This window comes from Nymphaea colorata, chromosome 10 (genome assembly GCF_008831285.2).
Source record: "Nymphaea colorata isolate Beijing-Zhang1983 chromosome 10, ASM883128v2, whole genome shotgun sequence".
In the NCBI taxonomy this organism is placed as follows: domain Eukaryota; kingdom Viridiplantae; phylum Streptophyta; class Magnoliopsida; order Nymphaeales; family Nymphaeaceae; genus Nymphaea; species Nymphaea colorata.
This window is the reverse complement of record NC_045147.1, coordinates 6,902,253-6,927,601: the sequence shown is the minus strand read 5'-3', so window position 1 is coordinate 6,927,601 and position 25,349 is coordinate 6,902,253. Positions and strand designations below refer to the sequence as shown.

General features: G+C 36.1%; 1 protein-coding gene across 1 annotated transcript in view; it reads right to left on the bottom strand.

The window, feature by feature from the left end:
* Positions 1-17,429: 17,429 nt before the first annotated feature.
* LOC116261710 (uncharacterized) overlaps positions 17,430-25,349 on the bottom strand; it is a 57,791-nt gene continuing 49,871 nt past the window's right edge. The window contains exons 5-8 of the mRNA XM_031640521.2: positions 18,529-18,651; positions 18,325-18,432; positions 18,025-18,203; positions 17,430-17,876 (exon numbers count right to left, since the gene is read on the bottom strand). Coding sequence (XP_031496381.1) covers positions 17,753-17,876; positions 18,025-18,203; positions 18,325-18,432; positions 18,529-18,651 — 534 coding nt within the window. The 3' untranslated portion in view covers positions 17,430-17,752. The remainder of the gene's footprint in view (positions 17,877-18,024; positions 18,204-18,324; positions 18,433-18,528; positions 18,652-25,349) is intronic.

Here is a 25,349-nt window from a genome sequence, read left to right as displayed (position 1 = left end):
CGTGCATTAGCACGAAGTTCAAAACATAGATCACATTACATACTTATACTTGAAAAATCAAAACTACAATAACCAACTAATCAAACAAATGCGTACCTGGGCAACACGGCTTCACAGATAGACTTTAACTCACATCCATAATGGGGTTTGCCATGGCTCTGATACCAAAACTGTCACAAGCATATGCAGACCACATTGTGCCACACAATCAGTAATGTTGATTGTTGTCATGCATACAGAAAGTTGATGAAGCTTAAGGTGCTTTTTCACATGTTTTGAGAATCCTCAACATATTTATGAACAAGAAAACAAGGTAGATAATAGCTCAAGGATATTACCAATGTCGTGAAGATGAAACTTGACTATTGATCAGACAACCACCGGTATAGAAGTTATTTTGTCAATCCCGGGCTTAATGAGCCTGAATCGCCACCACACACCTGTGAGGGGAAAAACAAAATGATAAGGGGGCTGAAACTGCTCCTCTTGGAGTATAAAAGAACTTAAGGTCTGCATTGGCCAAATCAGCCTGCTTTGACCAACACGACGCAACATCGGGCAACATATTGATGAAATGAAATAATAATATTACAATAATAATAAATGATTCTATTTTTTTCTTTATATATTGTGGCTGATACATGTTCTCCTATACAAAAAAGTAACTCTTACCGAATTGTTTTTCACTTAATTTGTTGTGGTTATTACAGCCAAATGCAGCTATACAAGACAATGCATATTAGCTGACATGGCGTATATTTTGGCTTCCCATACTAGATGGAAACTGATATTTATAAGACCAAAAGGAAGCTAGGTTACAAGTCTTTAACTGGTAGATTCAAGGATTGTAGGCAATGAAAATAGAAGGAGGTCAGAAGGTAAAGGAGGCCGGTTAGTTAGAAATTGCTTCCACTTTTCACTTAATACCTGTTACATGAATGGCATACCATTAAGGTCACACATTCAACATAGTCTTGGGATCATGCAGTAGCGCTCCATATGTAAGGACTTGTGAGTATCTCATATGATGGGTTTGAGAAGTTTTGAGGGGTTTATACTTTATATACCTACATCTGTACCACCTTGTCGTCTGATCATAGCTTTATTAATATGCAGAAAGAACCCATCTATGAGATGTGTTGGAATTTTTTCTACCTAGCAATCAGATCATGGGTCAGGTAATTACAGTTAGCATCAGATCTAAGTTTTAGCATTCATAGCTAGGTTCCACACATGGGGATGATGTGTGTGCCTTACGGGAGAATTGTGATACCTCTTATGCGAGGACTTGAGAATAATTTTATACTAATTGCTTTGCCATATTTTGAGGGGCTTATGTACTAGCGTCTCACTATTTTGCCTCCTGGTATATAGACTCTCTTGTTTTGTGTTCTGTTGATCCCAGACCATCAAAATTCAACACAATGATGCAGGTTCAATATTGATATTAATAACACTTCAATCATTACATGCATCGGTTTGAAAGAGTCATTTGAAGTTCTCCATAACGGTCCCTGCATCACTTTCAGAGAGGGATAGATACACATGTATGAACACGTATCATGATAGTGACAACATTAGCTTCTATCTAACTACTCACTCAAGAACAAAGGAGAAACTTATATGGGATACTAAAAAGCAAAGACATATATCGACAAATATAAGGAAAAGGGTTGTATTGATTTTTTTTAGTAACTCTTCATGCAAATTTAGACTTTTCCACTAATAAATTCTTAGGTTATGTAAAAACAAGGAGGAAGAATCTTAAGCCAAGATAGCCTGACTGTGTGGACTGTTTTCCGTGTCCAACAATGGTCCCATGTCTTCTGCCTTGGACTTTTGAACTAACATCTCATCTTGGTTGACTCTTTAATACGTTTACTGTTTTGAAAATTAAAAATTCAGGCGATAAAGAAGTGAGGAATGTTCCATACTGAACAGGGACAAACAAAATTCTGAAGACTACACATCTATTATCTAGTAAAATTTGTTAAGGAACAGAAGTCACCAAATTACACCCTTTGCTTGAGTTGAGAATCATACACCGGAATCCAAAATCTAGAGCGTTAAAGAAACGTATATCACTTATAACTATCACAAAGAGTGACCGGTAAGCAGGCACAAAGCGCATGGTGGCAAGATAAGGGGATAGGTGAGAAAGAAAATGATAGGATTATAAATTTATGTCACAAGAGGATTAAACAAGCTTGATATGAATCGCACACGTGTATCCCTCTATCATTGATTTTATATTTATTGCGTAATTAGATAAACACATGAGGATTAGAGATTAGTGAGCTCTAGAGGATACCTCATAATTGCTACCATTTTCATCACTGCCATTTTGATTCGCCTGCAAAGCGACAAACATCAACTTTTCTCCAATTCTACTTGGGTCATACGGAATATTCATAGAAAAAGAACCACAATTCCCTCCACCAAAAGCCAAGAAAAGTTGCATGAAGAGGGCAATTGCTTACACCCATGAATACCCATAAAAGCCATCAATCGATCAGCCAATTCCCTCTCCTCTGCATCTTGAAACGCCCTTGCATACGCCTCATTACTTTCAAATTCAGCTGGGTCAATCTCTTCGTGTCCATGCACATCAAACAAATCATCATCATCATCTTCGCCATTTTTCGTCTTCTTGCTGTTCATCGTCATGACCGCCTTCATTCTCAACATCGACATTCCAATGGCTTTATTCTACACCTCAATCATCCATGGCTTTCAACATCGTCGATATCATTCATTTAATCTGTTTTGTCTTCATAGACGAAGCTTCCGGTCGATGAGCTTGCATATCCACTACGCACTCTCGCCATACCCAGCATCATATACGCCCGTTCCTAAACCCACAAAGCATAGGAATAAGACAGAAAGAGATGATAAATATTCCATGCCCAGTAGCCTAGAATAAAATTCAATTTCTCCACGAAAATTTACACGGAGGTCCAAGACACCATAGCGCCCACTAATCAAAAAAACAAGAACAAGAAACCGAAAGGAAAATAGTGAGTACTTATCATGTAATGGGAATCTGTTCCTGCATAGTCCACGCAAGGGTGAAGTCGGCGTCCACCTGGCTAAGACTCGTGAACGGCCTTCTAGCAGGCTGCCGCACGACCGACTCCGGCAACGTCGAATTTGATCCGGTGGTGTCATCAACGGCAATGTTATGAGATTCTGGGGCAGTGTTCTCCTTGGCGGCCGCATTGCTCTCCTTCGACTTCTCCATCCACCACCCAAGAAAAAGAAGAAACCCTAGAAGCGCTGGCAAGTGCAACACACAAACCCCAAAAGAATCAGGGAATCACCCAAAAGAAAACACGAGGAATGACAATGGGAGAAAAAGAACGAAAGAACTGATGGGGTGGGAAGAAAGGAATGAGAGAAAATGGTGTCACAAAATGGCGTCGCAGACCACGAAGGCGAGAAGCGAGGCAGGATGGATGGCCAAGAATGAAAGAGTTGGTGAAGGAAAGACGTGGAGTAGAGTGTATCTTAAAGGCAAAGAGAAAGACAGAAGAATAAGCAACAGAGAGGAGAGAGAACGACGGCTTTGGCTTTTATGATATCACAATCACTTTGTTGAAAAAGGATTAGCCAGATTATTAAGGCTAAGAAGTGAAGCTCCCCTCTCTTCTCTCTCTCTCTCTCTCTCTATTAAAAGGATATTAGGAGGTAAAGAGAATAATCAAGTTCAGGCGTGAGTGTGGGGTTGGGGTTGGGGTTGGGGTTGGGGATTTCAAATTTCTATGAGGTTAGTTGGGTATCTTGATGACCATTTTTCTGAAATTTTTTATCGGAAAGAAACAGCTAAATTTGAGCAAATAATTAATCACTGTTAAAATTTCCAAAATTGCTAAATGGGCTTTGGGATAAATTTTCAAAAAGCTACCTACTACTATTACTTTTTAGTGTCGAATGTCAAAATACCCCCCCCCCCACTTAAAGAATTGTTCCTCCATAAAAAGATACTTTAGTCCTCAGTAAAACATTGTTGTTATTTTATGTAAAAATGGATATTTTCTTTCACTTGTGGTTTTCTAAAAGTTTCTCTTGAAAGTTGAATGTTTGTTTGTTTGTCAACCTTTAAAAATTGTGTGGTGATCATTATTTTTCTCGAATGTTAGACGTAATTTTTTATTTTTCTTTCCTTTTTTAAGTAACATTCAATTTATAAGTTCACATTTTTCACATAATTTTCAGGTCAGCTTGGGTAACTTCTCAGTAGGGGCTTCAATTTTGATAAAAAAAAAACTATTAAATCATGGTCGTTAAGTTCTCTTAACTTAAAAAACAAAAAAAAAGTCACATGTAAAATTTTCTGAATTGGATATACTATTTAACCAAATCCCCTTTCTCTTATTAGGTTTTGTCTACACATTAAGATATTTGGATCCAAATTCACAATCCAAAGCTTTTTTTAAAATTTATATCCGTAGCCAATAAGCTTAATTTGAACTGAATTACGATATATCAAAAACTTATTTTCAATATATATATATATATATATATAGATAGATATATATATATATTGGACATAAGCTATCTATTTAACAATAAATATGATCTAATTTGAATCCAAAGACGATTGTATATTTATCTGAAAATCTCATCTTGAATTTGATTGGATGTCTTTTTTAAACCCAAATCGTATTTGATCTTTAAATCGAATGCTAAACTTTTTCCATATCTGATTTTTTGTTGAAGAAGTTAGGACTGGTATCGAATTCATTGGCATCCCTACTCTCCACACTCTTCTCGTTTTAACTAACCTTCTTTTCCCCAAATGTTGACTTTGTGTTTAGCCTCAAATGTGATGTTCATCGCCTTAAACGGTCTCATTTGAGGGGGCATCTGGACAACACCATATAATTTATTTTTGGAGGTAAAAAATTGATTTTGCGTCCAAAAACACTGTTTATGAGCATTTGAAAGACACAAAAAACTAGTTTCGCCAGAAAAATCATGTACACCAAATACCATTTTTTGAAACGAAGTGAATAACCTTGATTTTTGGCAATTTTAAGTAAACAAAGAGGGAAAAGACGACTGTTCTTTTAAAAAAAAAAAATCCTGTAGCTGTTAATATCTTGTGCTCACTGGAAAAAAAGACCCCCGAAAGCTCCATATTTTTAGATACAGGCGGGCTTTCAAGTAGCCTTCAATGGTTAACCAGCTTCTTTTGAAAGCTAGTTTTATGAAATTCTAGAAGTTATAAAATCGTCTACAAGATTTGGAAACTTACACGAACAAAAACTTTCTCTACTTCACTTCACATTTATTTGTTCTGGTTACTCCAAAAAAAAAAATAGCAATTTTCCTCTAAATATGTTCAATTCTGCAAGTAAAACCACTGAATGTGATGAAAGGAATTTCATAATCATCAAATTGTGCTACATTAAACGTATATGCAACAAGTTGTTTGTTTAGTGTGGTCTATGATTGTATTTATTCTTAGGGAGATAAGAGTCTAAGAAACAAATTAAGTTGACTTGTCACACAGAAGTGTTCATAAAATAGTTAACACAAAATTGATTTCTAGGGTGAAATTAGTGCAATTGCATCACATTCAACAAATCATATCGAATAGGATTTACCATAACTGATCTGTTGGATATTCAGATATGCGGATCAAAATGTAAACATAAGAAAACATAAACCGGCTTTTAACCACAATCAAAATCTTATCTCAATCCAACATTTAAACAAACATATCTAATATCACTTTTAACTAGCGGTGGGTGGACGACCGGCATAGCTTTACAATGGCGATAGACGCCACTGGTATAGCTACTGTGGACTGGGTCACCATGGAGATCAATATCAGTGATAATAATCAATGCAAGAGTTCTGCAACAATACCAGCAATTATCATCACCGGTGGAGGTCGTGAAAACTGCCATACCGCAACGGTAGAGATGGTTAGTGATGTATCACTGGTGTACGCTACAGTGGTTAAATTATTCACCGTTATAGCTTATTGCTAGTTGCAACAATTCAATTAAAACAATGAGTTCAATCGTATTGCATGGACACTTTCTGTATACAGAATGTTCTAAAAGGTACAAATAAATAAAAAAAAACCTAAATCAATATGTGGTAGATTTTTGAAGATACTATAACTCCTTGATCTTCAATGGGACCTCAATCTCTTCCAACATGGTTGTCCTTCAATCTCCTTGTTATCATTCCACTTCCCTTTTGACTGGGTTATAAATTGTACAAGAAAGAGTATTCAGTTATACAACATATTAAAAAGCAAAATGACAACTATACATTGTTCATGCACAAAAAAATACACTTTTCATGTAAGCTTTGTACATGTGTATTAACCGATTGCTAATACAAAATTCAAACTGATGTTAGTGTCTTATATGACAAAAACATTTAAGACTTAGTTAATGCCAGCTAACCCAAGTCTAAACTAGTTCATTTGCTTTCTCTTGTGTGCCTCAAAATATACAACTTGCTATTGTGGGTTGCAAGAATACAAAACAATTGTAAAACTAAGCGACCAAATACTACAAATAATAAATTTCAAGAAGAAATAACCTACACTATCAACCTATAATAAGAAATGCACAACCAGTGCAAGCATTCAAGTAAACATGCACTTTCTCTCTCTAGAACAGTTCACAACTAAAAACTAAGTATATTTACTAACTAATAGATAATTTTCATCTAAAACTATTTTTTAACAGAAAATAACTACTTTTCCTAATAAACTATACCACAAACTACAGAAAATGCAGTAAAAAGTAAGGCATAACCTACTGAATTGCAGTGTCACAGTTTGCACTCTTAAACTGATTATCTAATGATTACCAACTATTTTTCACTTGAAAATTGATTTAAACAGAAAATAACTAGTTAATCAACTATACTACAATAGAAATTATGTAAAATTGTACTAAAAAGTAAGGTGAAGACGTACACACTAAATTGAAACTATAAAACAGTAAAAAGCAGCCCACAAATTTAAATTTAGTACAGCTAATCTCTAGCAATTACAGTTGACATAAAAAAACCAATCTCAATGAGAAGTGACTTGATTACAGGTAAGAAAGCCAGTTTTAGCAAAAGAATATAGCTATACACAGTCAAGAGAGTCCACACCAACTGGCTGCTGATAATAAACTGTTGGGTGGCGTAAACCTACTCTATATTATACCCTTTTACCAACTAATGTAGGCTCAAATAATGAAATTAACAAGGGTCATAAATTAAACACATAAAATTATATTTCTGCTACAAAAACATGAGAGAAGAAACTATAAATTGAAGCAAGGACAAAGGAAAATCAAGTCTAACACAACCAGCAACTATAACACAATCCACAAGTTAAAAATCAATCCTAAAGCATGGTGAAAAAATAAACCACATACATTATACTAGTCTACAATAGGATAATCATCAAAAACTAAATATGGAACATTAAAGCAAACATGAACTCCACAATAACAAGTTGCTAGGCATAGCTAGCATTCAGTAGCTTGTCATGGGTGGCAGCAAACTATGGAGAACTAACTAGGAAACATGCACTACTACCAACCATTTTAAACTAGGTAATCAACAACTATGTTGCACTAAAATTGACAAGATTAATGGATTACAACCCAAAAGAAAACCTGCACAATAGAAATAACATAGAAAAATTTAAAGTCATCTACTAGAAAATAACAAGAAAATAACCAACTGCTGCAACAACTTGAAGAGCTCAACTGCTGAAGACATCTATGGCCAGAACCTGCTGGGGTGTGTTAAAGGCTTGAAAGGTTGGCCCTCTGTGGAAACTTGCCATCTGTTGAACCTTGTTTGGGAAGACGGTAGCTGTGTCACGCGGGTTAATGTGGGGGCATCTTGGGACGTCCTTTGTAATCCTTCAGGAAAGTATGAGGACCCTAGTGGGTTCTATTTTTTGTCTATTCATAAATCCTAGTTTTTGAATGATAATGGTTGGCGGCCTATTCCCCACAACCTTTTTCACAAGAACATAAATCAGCATGTGCAAATTATCACATTGGATAGTCCAAACTATCAATCCAATACATCTATTCCTAACTATACTAACACAAAGTATACAAGGTAATGTTAAACTGACAGTCCACAAGGGTTACTGGATAAGAACTTTCTTTATCATACTACTACAAAAATGTTATCAAAACAAGAAGCAAATCTACTTAAAATAAAGGAGAAAACGTAAACTACCCGACTAGTCAACCAAAATGCATTCTACGCTTAGAAATCAGCCATAAAGCATTCCAAAATAGTTACAAGATGCAACTTTTATTACATAACATCAAGATAATTATAAAAACCATGAAAGACATACCCGTGAATATCAAATAATAGCTGAATTTGACTGCAATGATTAGAACTACAGAAAGATTGGGTTAGATGCAACCCACACAATACACCTAGCCAAAAACCCCAGAAACCCTAAGCCTGATGGCCTAACCACTACATGATTAACAAAACGTATACAAGAACCACCTAATCTACACTATGACACATTAAAATACACTTAGTTGCGGTAGGGCATATGTAAAACTAAAAGAATATAACTATCAGGTGTTGCTTGACAAAGGCAACAACGCACCACTAAGGTAATGTCACAAAAGCCCCAAATTCTTACAGTGCAATCACTAATGAGTTAACAAAATGTAAACTAAACTACCTAATCGGCACTAATGCACACTAAATAGCTATTGACACATTTGTAAGCGAAGGAAATTAAAGAGAAACGACTGAAAATGGCTGCCACTAGACCGTTAGGGAGCTGTTGTTGAGCTCATATACTTAATTTCTACTCTACTCTACTACAAAGAAAATGCACTAATACACTCACAAAAACAACAGATACACACATGTTTTTATGCTGTTATAACAGAAAATAATAGAAAAACTGCCAGAAAACAAAATTTATATGTTGGAAAACAAGACTAACCAAATGACCATACCATAGAAAATGGTTTAAATCAAGCAAACACTACTCTAAAGACCATTCTAACTGAATGTACCTAAGCCTAACGACTAAATCAATGAAGCACACACTACTTAGATGACCTCACACTCCAATTTGATAGCAACTTGCCTAAAAATAGCAAATGCATGAATGTAAAACTCAGAAATCCTAACCTTAGATATAGAAAATCATGAAATCAACCTAATCTACCTTATGCCATGTATAAAAATGACAAAAAAAATGTATCTAAATTGGCTGTGACTTTCTTGAGTCTTTCGTTCCATAATAGCTTCACTTCTCTAGAATCCAACATCGAACGCCATTTTCTCCTCAATTGTGGTGGGCTTCAAGGTCTGAGAATGGGGAAGGGAGGGAGAGGGATCACATAAGAGAAGCCCTCATCTCAATGGATTGAGAGACAATATGTGATATCTCAGCTAGTTATGATAGTAAAAGTATACAACGTGTAGGTAAGTACCTCAATACAACATGAAGAAGAAATGCCATGTAGATTTGAGATAGAAAGTAAAGTCGTAACGTCATTCTTTGACAATGTTGATGTCCTAAAGTCTCCAGAGAGACCTGCTTGTCCTAAAAGGAAGAATAAAAGCAAGCAATGGAAGAAGAAATAAGATAGGCCTAACATGGTTTGGGAATTTGTTCATTTTCCTCTAGGGAGGAAGGCTTCGTCAAAAGAAATGCAAAATGATCCTTTGAGAGGTCTATGGCTTGACTTGTTGCTCCGAATGCATATAAAGGGAAAACACAAACTATGATCAAACATAATCTCTTCTTGCCAAATTGAATTATGTTTGCCTCACACTAGACATCATTTCATATGTGAACCTATAACTACATCAAGTGGATGCAAGAATAGTATTCCTAAATAAAGAATTAGATGATAAAATTTTCATAAAATAATTTGAGGGGTTTGCTGTCAAACACTCTTTGAGTTTAAAAGCTCAAAGGTTTATAGGCTCAAAATTTTATTTAGACAATGGTATTTGAAGTTTCACGCGACTATTAAATCTGATGATTTTAAATTAGTTAATAAATACCATCATATATATATATATATATATATACAAAATGATGAATTTATGTTTTCTTATTGAACATTGATGGCATATTTATTGGTTAATAATGCTATAGAGTTATTGAAGACGATAATGAATTAACTGTCAATTCCTTTTGAAATGAAGGACATACTCAATGTAGCATTCATATTGGTTATTGTACTCAAAAGAAACTTGTTAAAAAAATAATTCTCTTATTGTATGAGTCATCATTGTAGGATTCATATATCAAGAAAATCTTAAAGTGATTTAATATACAAAGTTGCAAGCCTAAGATACACTTATGGTCAAGAGCATAGTCTGTTGGTTAATATGTCTTGATGACATAAAAAGAAAAAAAACACATGTTTAATATACCCAATTCGAGTTTAGTTGGCAAACTAATGTGGTGTGCATAAATGGATTGAATATATCATGTAGTTGGTATGGGGAATCAATATCACTCAAACCATGAACAAACTCATTGGGAAGTAATTAGAATAATAATGCAATGCATGAAAGACAGTGAGAGTTTGGCTTTATGTTACATAATAGAGACATGCAACTTGAGGGCTACACAGACATGGATTAGGAAGAAGGCCCCAAAGAAGGCAAGTCAATGTTTGTGTATGTGTTTTTAATGAACCATATTGTTTATTCTATTTTAGTAAGAATGTGTGTATGTATATAGCCCTATCAACTATGGAAGTCGAATTTGTAATTGATCTACAACAATGTGTGAAGGTGTTTGGTTATGCAAATTCTTCAACCATCTTGAGTTTGTCTCAAAGGCAAATGTTATGATAATTGTGCACTGTCACGACCAAGGTTGGTCACACATACAAAGACTTTCAAATTTTATAGTAGGATCAAATGAGTTAAGACAACTATACACATGATATAGTCCATAAGGGAAATGTTGTCTAGTTATGATTGGTTTTGATTCTCATTTGTATTTCACATAATTATATGGAATTATTTAACCAAGTCAAGACCAATTTTTCACATGAACTAATCGCCTCATACATTGTGTGATAGGTGAGTTGAGATGTGATGAATAGAGGTTGATAGATAGGTTTTGTGAATTGAAATGTTGGTAAACTGAGATGTGTTAAGTGAAAGCACTATGAGTTAATAACATGTCATATATATATTTTAAACACCACCTTAATTGGATTAAGAGAAGGACTTCTGTCATTAAATTAGAAGATCTTTATAATCTCCCAAATCATAAAACTTGTAACTAGATTTGAGGGCTCATATTCTCTTAACCTGATTAAAAGAGATATCTTCAAAAACTTGATTTGGTTCTCTATGAGAAGTTAGACTTTTCTTCATGCAAAAGAGGAAGATCATTTATCACTATATAGGTGCTTGTATTTATTGCAGGCAAATAGAATTGCCATGGGAGGGGCTTGATGAACAGAAGGTATAGGGCATAGTGAGAGACCTTAATCTAAACATTCAATGTGAGTAAGATTGAATGTGTTGAGACTTGCACAAATGAAGTTTTATCTAGAGCATAGTGAGCCATCTTAGCATTGTTAGCTGCACAATTTTTTTATGCAAGTTAAACCTTTGTGTTGCAACACATGACAGATGGCTATTTTTCATCAATGCTCATGTGTTTCATGTTCCTATTACTAGAATATGACTGTGAACACCTATTTGGCATACTTTACAAGTACTATTGTTTGTTTACCCATCATATGTGAGCAAGAGAATGTTCGTTTCTTAGGTGTGGATCTGCTCATGATAGGCAATATTCAAACCTGCTCAAATAATAGTAACAATTGTATGTAACAGTTGTCCAATGTTCATATGCTCGTAATATTCAACCTACTGCGAATGCTTACCCAAGCATATTACCATTCAATTGTAACGATTATCTACATATGAACATGGGGCTACAAATAAAGGACGAAGATTAGTAGAGATGGCATGGAATAAGAAACAGGAGAGGGCATGCTTAAAAGTTGGAAACAAAATAGAAAGAAAATGCACAACCACCAGGCACAAATTTCCTAATTCTAAAGAAAGGGGTTAAGAAGAAGGATAGATTGGTATGTCAATGACCCAAAGATTTCAAAGTGTTGGATTCGCACATCCTTCACTTTGGTTCCAAAGCTCTAAGGTGCAGCAAGGCTTGGAGATGCAAAGGATGAGGGACAAAAATTGTGAAGAAAAAAGAAGGCAATGTACAATAGGGAAAATGATGCCTAATGTTGAGGATGTCTAATACACTCAATGCACAAATCACTACTTCACAAAGACCTAACTGCCCCTACAAAACCAGCAAACCAAAATGAAAAAAAAAACACAAAAAGGAATATGAGGAAAGTGAAAAAAAAATGGTAGAAATAAAATTTGGGTGCTTGACAAACTCAAAGCACTATAACAAAAAAGGCTTAGAATTGGAGGGAGAAACCCACAAAGACACCAAAAAATTTTCCACCTCTAGATGTTCTCCATGGCTGCTTCTTCCATTTTTTGTCCAATAAAAGTTCTACTATTTGCAAAATAAGGGCTTGTACTTTTACAATTACTAAAAATTCCAAAACAGCCTCTTAATTTCATCATGGAGTTGTCACCACATCGAAAGGGAATTTCTGCAATTTTCTTTAAATTCTTTATTTAGACAGGAGGTGTTGTGCTTGACTTGGACTATAGGTCTTGTCTGTAACTTAATTTAATAAGTCTGGATCCAAATTTCTCTAGAAAAACAATCCAAATCACTGGAACACCTCTACATTTACATTTCAGCTCAAATCAAGCGCAATTGCATACAAGAACAACATAAACATGACATGTCAACCTAAAAAATATAGATAAATGCATGGATTCAATGCTTAAAATATAATGCACAACATACATCATTACATATCAACCCAAACGTAGGCATCATGATGTACCAACAACATAACCAAATAATAAGCTTGTATTATATCAAAATCAGACTTACAATGTCATGTGTTTCTCGGCAATTTTATTTCTCAATTGAAAGATGAGTTTTGAAACAAATAACAAGTCTAAAATAAATAAAACAACTATTATACAAAATTTCCTTTTTCATATCGCTTGGGGAATTTCAAGCAGTGCCCTTTCATCTCTAACTCTCTTGAACACCTACAATAAGAGCCATATAGGTGAGAACATGGAAAGCTATCAGATAATGTAAGGGAAAAGTTAATGCTTCCAGTTAATTGTTGGATGGATAAAATTTTAAAAATCATTGCTAAAAAGAGCATAAATAGTCATTAAAGCTACCATAAATCATTGCCACAACATAATTGTTGCAAATACCAATGTAGGAAACAAATTTTCAAATTTTAGCTAACATTTGACAGCTGGCACAATTGAATTGTCCTTAATATAAGTATTGATACGATGTCTACCAATATATAGACCTATAATGCATTATGAGAGCTAAAAATAGGAAAGCAAACATGCTCATACATTGAATGTAGTGATTATTAATCATTCTACCATTTTTGTTTGTTGCTATGCATGGAATATTGCACAATCAATTACTCAATTCAAGTATGCATATGTAAACACAATGCACCTACTAAATATGTCACGGCAGCTCAAGACCTTGGTATTTTAGTGAAACACATGTAATTGCCAATAATTCTAGCCAATCTCGTCCAGGCTAGTAGATGAGATTAAACATGTGATTCTCATGCACTTCAACCTAAAAATGCTTGTAAAATTTATTTGTTCTTTATGGCTATTACGTCTCCCAATTAAGAAAAATGTGTTCTCCTGTGAAGGACCTTAATCATATTTTAAGGAACATGAATCACACTCCACAATGCTACATTCTTTATAACTCTCTTAATTTTCATAAATAAATATATATATTATATGTCTAATTAAGTTAGAACCATATCAACATTAAATATGTCATGTAAAATCTATCGTGGAGATAATTGTTTTCATAATCATCAAGATAACTATTATGGATCGAAATATATGTCTTATCATGAGAATTGCAATCCCATATAGCTTACCGTTTTCAATTTACACATTCACACATTTACTTTATGTTTGCACACTTTTTATTTCTTTTCTTATTTTGCCAAAATTTGTTCAGAAATCACAAATATACCAAAACATTCTTAGAGATAAGGAGCCTAAGAATAAGAGAGGATTAGAGGCTTTGTGATGCTTGTCAACATAATATTACATTAATGACTTTCAAGAAGCAGCTACAGATTATGCACCTGTCTTATTTTCATCTCATTTCCATTTAACTCATTTGGTGTAATTTGACCTGTTGTATAGCAAGGAGCTTAAGACAATTGAAACACAAAGTCAAGTATTTATTGGAAATAACTATCAACTCTATGGCTCAAATTAATTGTCAAAATAGGCCTTCTCTTTACCTTGCTTTAATTAAGTTAAAATAAGTACTTATCATAGGAAAAGAATAGACCAAACTCATATTGTAGGTCTTAATTATAATTTACTGCCGAAAAAATGCATCATTCGAGATCTTCTACAACAAGTATTTGCATCGGTGAAAAATAAGTGACAAAACACTTGAGAATATAAAACATGATAGTTGCAAAATGATATCTTAAAGAATATGGAAGAAATGAAGGAATATACTATAGTTGCTAAAATAATCTTTCTTAGAACTTTGATAACGATAACATTATTAAGGGTGACTTCCATGGATGCACTCTCTAGACTGTATGTTCATCAAGATAAGGTTTTTGCTATAAAGAAAGTACTCTATAATATTAAACAAGAACCAAAAACTTAGTTGATGCATTTACTAACATTTGACTTTGACTTTCATAAACAAATGAACATTGAAAATTCTGACCAAAATGAAGATATGAAGTATATGTGGATGCTCTTTCTAGATTGTGTACCTTAATTAAACGAGTTCACTTTGACGGGAGTATTATATGGCCAAACAATCACCAAAACGCTAGCTGATAGATTCTGGTACAACTTAAAATCTTGCTATATGACATTCCTTTATTTGTGAAAAGGTCATATGGAAGGATTGCTATTTTATTTCCTTATGTGAATCTTTCTTCATGTAAATCAAATGATTGATAGTGTAAGCTATAAACATGGAATTAAAAAAATCAAAAGGTTTCTCAAAAATTAGTGTGAAATACCAATTTCGAGTTTTTTAACTTATTTTCTTAAGGTGATCCAGATGTACCCAAAAGATCAGGTTGTACTGGTACTAAATCTGTGGGGACCCATGAAGTCCCATGCCCTAATAATGAACCATTAGAAGTTTCACACCTTAATGACAAGTGACAGGAACTTTGTCATAAATGATAATTTACTTTTATCTTACTTTTCATTAAATCGGTTATAATATACTCAAACAATTGGATGGGTTATCATTCTCGGAATTAATGCTTTTAAGGGCTGTTGATGGGGGCTAGGTAATTAAAACTTCCAATTGAAATCTTGTGATATCGGGTGAAAGTTAGTGGCGCCAGATTTTCTTTGCCCATTCGGGCATCCTTTGAGAGGCCCACTTCCTTGACAACATAAGGACCATCCCAGTCCGGGGCCCGCTTCCCACAAGGACGATTCTTCGATGGGATGGTTGATCTCAATATTAATTCATTGATTTTGAAACTCTACTCGACCACTATTTGACATAATGTCAAGCTATCGTTTGCTGATATGCTTCCCTGTGTTTCATTGCTTGCAGTCTCTTCTCATCGAGCATGTCTAATTTTAACATTCATTGTTTTGATATTGGTCCATGGTTAGCTCAATAATGGATGCAAACTTGTAGGCTGGCTTTTGTACGTGTAAAGAGAACACCACGTTCGTGACATGTACCAGTTCTGCTAGTGCCATTGGTGGGAGTTTTGATTGTAGTCCTGTAAGCCCACAATGCGTCATGTAGTTTTGTATTTGAGGTTTTTTGTGAGAGGCAGTCAGAACAAGGGATGCTGGCTGATGGCCAATGATGGCCACTCGAGATTCGAGTGACTGCACAGGATAAGGAAAGGGAAAGGGGGTTTTCAGGGGATTTCATGTTGGGGATAAGGAAATGGGCAGTCTTTACTCTGCTTTGAAGCTGAGTAGTGGGTTCAATCGCTTCGGTATGGTCTCATATTGACATTACCAAAGAAGTCAACTTTTGTGGGGTAAAGATAATTGTAGGAGGTTGTGCAGCATATCAGTTTCACGTTATGGAGCTCATACTACGAAATAAAGATTTCTTCTATTAGCTGATAGACCTATTTAGAATATGTGAAGATCTTGACAACATTGAAGAACTCTGATATTCAAATTGATTAAGGGGATAAGTCAGTGGCTGCACCTTTCTTTGATATCAATTTGTTCATTATAAAGAAGGCTCTTGGCTTTGTCAAAGTCAGCAACTAAAATGACTTATCTTTTTGCTACAGCTTTGCTTGACAGCCTCCCAATCTTTGAAATAATGTTGGACGATGAATTTATTATGGACATAAATGCAGTCCTTGAATGTAGGTTCTTTATTCAAATTTTATAGTTCCTGTTTTCTCCTTTGGAATTTTTTACCGTGGAACTTTTCTTTCTGGCATGAAGTGGAGCTGTTAATATTGGCAGCCTGAAAAATTAAGCATTTTTCTTAATGCTCCTTTCTCGTTTGTTTTGATCAGTAAAAATGCAAAACTACAATATGAAAAGAACTTGAAACATGTGGAAAACAAATTCTGATTGATTATTGAAAAACAAAATCCAAAATAAAAACCTGTGTTTATTTCCAAAATCAACTAGTTTCCCCCATCCCCTTTTTCACTCATCAAATAACCACAAATTTCTCCACTCATTCTTTTTTAAGTCCATCAAACATGCTTATTTTAGTACGTGTGAAATTTCCCCTCTTCTACATTCTTGTGGGGGAATTTTCTTTAGAAAAGTGTCACCTCCAAATGAACAGGACTAACGCTACCAAACGGGGCCTAAAGTTGACTGGAGTCACCCTAATCAGTCACTTATCACCCTATTACTAGGTTTTTTTCCCTGTTTCTAGGGAACTCCTCATTTTGGAGATGCAAAAAAGCAATAAATGATTTCTTGTCATCCTGAACAAGGAGCAACAATTAAACTAAAGAAGATCCTTTGGTCGAAAAATCTAATTGAAGACGAGCGTGCAAATGAAAGATCCATCGGAGTGGGTATCTATTGCACGAAAACTTAAATTTCATGTGGGAGGTTCAGATACATTTAGATTGAGATAATTAATCTCATGTTTTTTCTCTGGTGAGCTAAAGATGTTGATTAACAATCGATGTCTATGAAGATGTTTCCATTTGAACTTCCATGCGTCAATTTCCTGCATTTTTTAGAAAAATCGCGTACAGATAAGGGGGGTGTGGGGAGGGGGGAAGATAACCTACCTATGAATTTAACTTTCAGAATCAATTTGAAATATATATGAGTATAAAAGTACCCATCCTTCAAATGAAGGTTTCCCAAAGATCAACATGTGATAAGACAAATCTATCCTCACGATGATTAGAAGAAAGAGGACGTAGTTTCTGTTCCATTTTCCTTTTTTTTCAAAGCAGTGAAGACAACGAAAAATGATATACCCCTATGGATGATGAGTCGTGAAATGCTTGCTGCCATAAGTGTATCCTAAACCATTCTGCAGGGATGGTTTCCTTCATCATACGATAAAGCTACAAAAAACCACGTACAAGAGTGCAGAATTAAGGTTGTTGATCAGAAGCCACAAAATTCAGTCGTTATAGTTCTCAAGTCCTAGGTCTCTCAATGCATCACTTGCAGCATGTTTGCAGATCTCATAATTATCTTTGGCGAGCCGTATTATCTTCTCAACACCATTGTTTAGGAAGATGTCCCTACATATGCAAGAAAACACAGTACAATGTCAAATACTATTAACCATAATTAAACTATAATTATCAGAAAAGCTTAAGCAGAAGTAGGTTTGTTTTATTCGGTGAATGATCAGTTGATTAAATGAACTGCCAGCATGTTTATGCTTGCCTGTTTTCAGGGTTGCGGACAACAAGATTCCGAATCATGAGACATGCTTGTCTCTGCAACTGGCTAGCTGTCGGAAATCTTAGCATTGCTTCCACTGCAAGGTCACCAGCCCCAGCTTCCATTGCACTGGCTGCATTCTCAGGGGACCTCAGTGAAACAACACAGATGATCGACATGATCTGCAACCACAGAAGTAGTGCCAAAAATTAATAGCTGCGCTGGCTTCCAACTTCATGACTTTTGACCAGATATTCTTAATCACAACTTTTGTTGACTAAGAGCCTTGTGTTCACCACCTACCTCTTGTAAGACAGCAGGATCAGCAGCAAATATTGAAGATAGCTGAATCAGTGTATTGAGTCCCTGCTTCTCGACAATAGCACTTTTGTTTGCATCACTTGCTGCCAACTTAAAGAGTGGCAAAATATTAGGATGTTCAAGCACCATTCAAATTCAAAATAGACTAAATAATCCTGAAATATTCCAGTGAATCAAGCTTGAAACCTTGGACAACAAAGAGCAGAGAGCTATTGCTGCAGCTTTATTGTTTTGCATGCCAGTATCACTGATGCACTGCAGAACCACATCTATACCAGAATTTTCAGCAATCATCCTGCAAATCTCTTCCTGACATAAAAAGTATAATGCAAAATTAAGTGTGTAATCCCAGGCTGTTGAAGAGCCAACTTTTGAACTAATATAACCAGGCCAGGTGTTAATATGAACAGACATGCCTACATGTAAGAAGACCATGCACACATAGTAAAGAATAATAAGATGTCTATACGACTGCAACTTGTGGATATCTTAGACAACATCTTGTAGGCTCAGCAATGCTACTCATATCACCATTTGGACTTATAGATCTGATTGCCTCTATTTGCTTTCACAGAAAGTTATCCATGTGCATAATATCAGCACCGTCATCATCATGCCACATGTATGCAGCTGCACATGAATGTGAGCCTGTAAGCTTTCACCTTTCATAGAATCAACTTGAATGCTGGCTGCTTCATCTTTTGTGCAAATGATCTTTCTATAGTTGTGAATGAAGTCTCTTTGATTCTAGAAGATGCAGTGACATGGTTATATGATTGGCTAATTGAACAGTTGATGTCATCTGGCAACATGCAACTATTAGATTTGTGCGGTCAGACAAGATGAATCGCCACAGCCTTATTTTCCAAAAAAAACAACGAAGAAGAAGAAGGGAGATGCACAATGGTTGGGGCAGCAGCATTGGGCATGCCTCCTAATGCCAATGGTTTATTAATAACAAGATTATGCACCTTGGACAGAAATGCCCTTCAGTAAAAGAATAAAATACAATGTGCCAGTAACGAACTAACTATAACACATGCTAAAATAAAAAGATGTGCTTAGCTGCACCTGGGTTAGACATGTCTGGATTTGGACTTAGACCAAGAGATGTCCTCACCCCACATTGTAACACCCTCCCTCAAGTTGTTCATGGTCTTGGATCATGTACAACTTGTTCTTCAATAACCAAAATTGGTGGCTTGTCAGCCCTGTGGCAAACAAATCTGCCACTTGATCTTCTATAATGATATGGTGAGGTCTTTCTCCTTGTGCTCCACCCTTTCTTGTATAAAGTGTGGTTCAATGTCAATATCCTTCGACCTGCTATGTTGAATAGGATCGAAAGCAATATTGATTGAAGTCAGATTATCGCACGAGCAGAGATTGAACAGTCCTCTCTCATAGAACATCAAAAAATGTTGTGTCATTATGACCTTTATTGTGCTTGCAGCATCAATTGCTATTCTACTTCTGTGCTAGACTGCACCACTGCCTTCTATTTCCGACTACTCCAAGATACAAGATTGTCTTATGAAGACACAATAACCAGTTACTGACCTTCTCCCATCTCGATCACCTGATGGTTCGCATATATGTAAGTAATGAGCCTATGTCCTCAATCTATATCATTATTCGACAAGTATGTCTCCTACAGTCCCCTTCAAAAGTCTCCAACTGTGTTTCATTGCATCCATATGGCCTTCTCTTGGAGCATGCATGAACCAAGACACTTACTTTATGGCATAAATGTAACATACAGCTTCTTGGCATCAGAAACAATTAATGAGTTATAGTTTTAGCCCTAAAAGTTCATGAACTCTATTGTGTTTATATATGTATATTGCTAAGACACTACATCAGAATTTGAAAAAAATAATACATATAAAAAGTATATAACCTAGTCTTGTTCGTGTTTCGAACTAGACGGAAAATGGATGTAATGGTTTTGAAATTCACAGTCAAACTAGGAGTCTAAAATAGTCCAAGAACCAAGGGTAGATTAGTAATTGACTAATCGAGATTAAATTATCCTAATCGTGATTAATATATTATCTTTTCTCTAAACCTCCTAAAGATAGATTAATATAAAATATGATATAATAAGTAATATAAAAATAATAAATTTTGGCAATAAAGAGGAGTTGCCAACCCCTTTGGAATGCAGCGTGAGGGAGAAGAGGAAGAGAGAGAAGAGAAAGAGAGGAGAGGAAAAAGAGGGAGGAGAAGAGGAAGAGAGAGAAGAAGAAAAAGAGGGAGGAGAGGAGAAAAAGAGAGACAAGAAGAAAGAAAGAAAAAGTAGAGAGAGGTGAGAGAAAGACTGAAGAGAGGGCAGAGAGAGAAAGTTGAGGAGAGAGAAAGTCTCCGTCAGCGACAAACTTTGCCCAACCCTTCTTATCACACGTTGTAGACCAGAGACTTTGCTAAAATATCAGGTATAATAAAAGTTATTGCAATTTTTTCAATTTCATGTAAAATTTTAGATTGTTTACTGTAGAAATTTTAATTGCTTCTCTTAGGCTGCACTTAGCAGCTATTCTCAGCGATTTTGACAGATCAGAATCTAAAAAAGTCAGATCAAAAGACGAAATGCCACCGAATTTTTGTTAGAAACCTTGAACCTCCTCGTTTTGCATGTAGCGCATACAAGCAACGAACGGATTGTGTCAACAGTGTTCACGTGGCTTAATCGTCTAGGCTGCAACAAAATCCATGCCAAACCACGCACCGGTTTGCTTTATCGTGAAACTTGAGAGTAGGCTAAGCTACGCCGTGGGACCCAGCTAAACTTAATCGTCCATGATTACTAGTAGATCTTGATCTACTACGAGCTAGTTTTGGTTAGATAACCTTGACCATACCCAAAGTTGAGATAAAGCCAGGTAGGCAATTGACTACATGGAGTTTTAGTTAAGATTTAACGTTAATAATACATAATTAGATTAATCACGTAGTTATAAATATAAAGTGCTTAGACTAGAAAAGTTGAGATTTAGCAAGCTTGAACTAAGTTGCAAGTTTAAGCAAATGGCTTAAGTTAATTAAGTTTAGTTTGATTCTTTGTATACATGCATGTTATTTAGTTGTATATGCTTTTGGAAGTACATGCCAGACTCATATAGGGAACTCGAGCTATGCTGATGATATACAAGTCAATGTTGAGTTCCAAGAGTGAGTTGTTTAATGATAAACATGTGCCTCAGCTCTGAGATGAGCGTAATTGAGAATGTAAACCGGGTAGCGATGATAAATGTGAAAGTATGTTCATGCATTGAATTGATTGAGCATGATAGTTGTTTATTTACTTTACGCAATGCTTGCTCATGACCTGAGTTATCTTTTTGATGTGGGCAACGGCCTAAGGCCAGTTTTATATTTCCGAGTTGGTGGTATAAGGGAAAGTCTGAAAGCGGCTCAGTATACCAGAAATGAAAAGTCTAAGTTCGGCACAGGTTGCAACTATAAAGAGTCGAACCCAACTATAAAAGGGGCCAGTTTGGGTGGCGTAGGGGTCCAAGGACCCATGAGCAGAACCTTTCCTGAATACAGGGATTGATATAGTGCTCCTTTTTCGGGCTACTTAGAGGAGCTTATCCCCATCATGAGGCAGCAAATGTGGGATGCAGTTATTGCAATAACGCAGTTGAACTCAACGAATGCCAATATTCCCGATGACTCAGTGTTTGGGACCGTAAGCTGCAGTGGTTCGCCCTAAATTCACCGACGAAATGAGTGGTATCGTATGATCTTACTCAGGTAGGTGCGTGTGTATGCATCATTGAAAATCATGCTATTGTGAATTTCTTGTCTATCTATTTATTTATTTATTTAATTCCTTTTACTACTATTACTGATGTGATTCAATAAAATACATAAACTCTACACTCAAATGACATATCGGAGATCTTGTTATGATTTTCATTGTACTTGACAGTTATGCTGATGCTATGACTATCTGCTTTCATTAGGTTCTCACTATGTAATGGATGATGCTCGTTGATCAGGTGGTTGAAAGGATGGGGGATTGCTGGGAAGTAAATTGATATTGTCATATACATCTCCCCTGTGCACTTTTGTTTGTACATACTTCTACAACTTTGTGGTGTTTGAGACTAAGACTTGAGAGCCCTGGCTCTCCAACATATATATAAAGTAATGTTTTTACTAATGGTTCATTAGCAACATTAACTGCTAGGACAGATTGTGCCATGCACTAATTACGCAGGCAAGTTATCTGTATGCAATAGAGAGATCGGGCCTACGGCAACTCTGTAGGTGTGTGATTGTTTTGCTTCTGCTACACAAACAAAAGAAAAATACTCTGTATCTATTTCCGTTTCGTGTTTAGTTGTGTATGATATTGGAGGGTTACAATAAACTCTGTCAAGCCTAGTAAAGTGAGATACTGCAACATCCCAACAATGCACTAATATCTTGTCGGATTGATATAGATTCTGTACTCAAAACTCAAAATCTGGTGCTACACACTTGGGATCTATATAATTTGTTGTCCACTGGCTCTGACTCATCATTATGTAAATGTAATCATGGATTCATAGGACTACTAGCTGGCTTGGCACCAAGCATGCCTATTTCCTCCAACAAATCAAGCACACAATTCCTTTGTGAAAGGATAACACATTCTTTATTTCTAGCTACTTCAATTCCCAAGAAATGTCTGAGAAAACTAAGATCTTTGGTAGCAAAATGTTTCTGTAAACACATCTTCGTGCGTATCTGAAATTTCCTCAGTATCCCCAGTTAAGATAATATCACCCACATAAATTACCATTACTACTTTACCTTTGGAACTTCTTTCTATAAACAAGGAGTGATCCGAGAGATATCTTTGGAACCCAAACTGACATTACCTCAAACAGCTTATGAAACCAGACACACAGGCTTTGTTTCAGCCCATAAATAACCTTTTTAAAATTGCACATCTTTCCACACTCTCCCTGTCGTTCAAATCCAGGCAGCTGCAGCATATAAATCGTGTCAGCCAAATCACCATATAAAAAGACATTTTTAACATCAAGTTGGGACATATACTAGCAGAAATGTACTGCAATAGAGATAACAAATCTGATGGTACCAAATTAGGCTACAGGAAAAAAAGTTTCAAAGAAATCCACACATATGCTTGGGTATAGCCCTTGGCCACTAGTCGCGCTTTATAACTCTCCACTAAGCCATTTGAACCATACTTAATGGTAAATGCACATTTTGAGCCAATAATGTTTTAGAAACAAGCAACACAAGAAGAGAACGGAGAAGAAACACACAATATACGTGGAAAACCTTAGTAAGAGGTGAAAAACCACGGAGAAGCTCTAACCTAGGGGCAAAACCGCAACCCTAGGAGAGAGAATCTTATTTCCACTTAATCAACAATTACACAATAAGTGAGATTATATAAGAGGGAGACCCGCCTAGGGTACCGAGCCACCCTCGGTACCCACGCCCATGGGACCGGGTCCATATCCAGACCCGGTTCCCTATACAAGATATTCTAACACTCCCCCTCAAGCTTGGCATACATGTCAAACATGCCAAGCTTGCTCACATTTTTCTCGAATTGAGATGTACATAAGGCTTTGGTTAAAACATCGGCAATTTGATCTTCAGACTTCATATACGGCAGGATCAACTCCTTGGAATCTATGTGTTCTCGTATGAAATGGCGATCAATCTCCACATGTTTAGTTTTGTCATGCAGGATGAGATTGTTTGCAAGGTTAATCGCAGACTTGTTGTCACAGTACATCTTCATCTTTTCTTCCGTTTCAACACCAATATCAGCTAAGAGAATCTTTAACCATAACATTTCTGTAACTCCCATAGCCACAGCCCTGTATTCAGCCTCAGCACTGGATCTAGAGCAAACTTCCTGCCTTTTACTTCTCCATACAACCAGGTTACCCCCCAGAAAGATGCATTAGTTTACCCAGATCTTTAAGATCAAATTCGGCAGCTAACTTTTCCTTCATCTTCCTTTTTTCTTCTTCATCGTCACCTGTGACTATCATATCATCAACATACACAAGAAGAAGATTCACCAGGCCATTTCTCTGCTTAATGAATAAGGTGTGATCACAATTTCCCTGTCTGTATCCATTAGTCTTCATCACTATCCTCAGCCTTTCAAACCATGCTCTAGGAGACTGCTTTAATCCATACAAGGCTTTCTTGAGATGACAACATTTTCCGCTTTGAACATATGCAGGAGGCATGCTCATGTAGACCTCTTCTTGTAGATAGCCGTTCAAGAATGCATTCTTGACATCAAGCTGATCCATGCTCCACTTCTTTTGCACGGCAAGTGCTAAGATGACCCTCACAGTTTTCAGTTTAGCAACAGGGGCAAAGGTTTCAAGGCAATACCATATTTTTGGCCGAACTCCTTTGCAACAAGACGAGCCTTATACCTCTCCACGATACCATCCGGTTTGTATTTCACATTGAACACCCACTTGGAACCAACTAAATGAGTCCCCTTGGGAATATCAACTACTTCCCAAGTATCATTCTTCGCCAAGGCATGTAGCCATTTAGGATCCTCTCTAGCATCTTCTACACACCTGGGAATCACAGACTTAGACAAGGATGTAATAAAGCATTTGTAATCCTTACTAAGTTTCGCATAAGAGACAAATCTCTGAATAGGATGAGAAGTACATGACCTGGTGCCCCTGCGCAAGGCTATGGAAGCTCTTCATTGATTTGACTTGGGTCATCCAGGGAACTCACAGGATTGGGATTGGTTATATCAACATTCTCAACCACATCTATCTTCTTCCTGGTGTACACCTGGCCAAACAAGTGATCACGAGCTGTGGACTGATTATCAACAAGGCCCCCGTCCATGTGACTGTCTCTACCATCTCTGACTGTGTCTGCCACACTGTGACTAACCTTGTAATCCAAGAAATCCATAAACTGAATCAATTGATTTGAGGAATACTCTTCACTACTGTTCCATAGACACACCCCCTGAAGAGGATTCA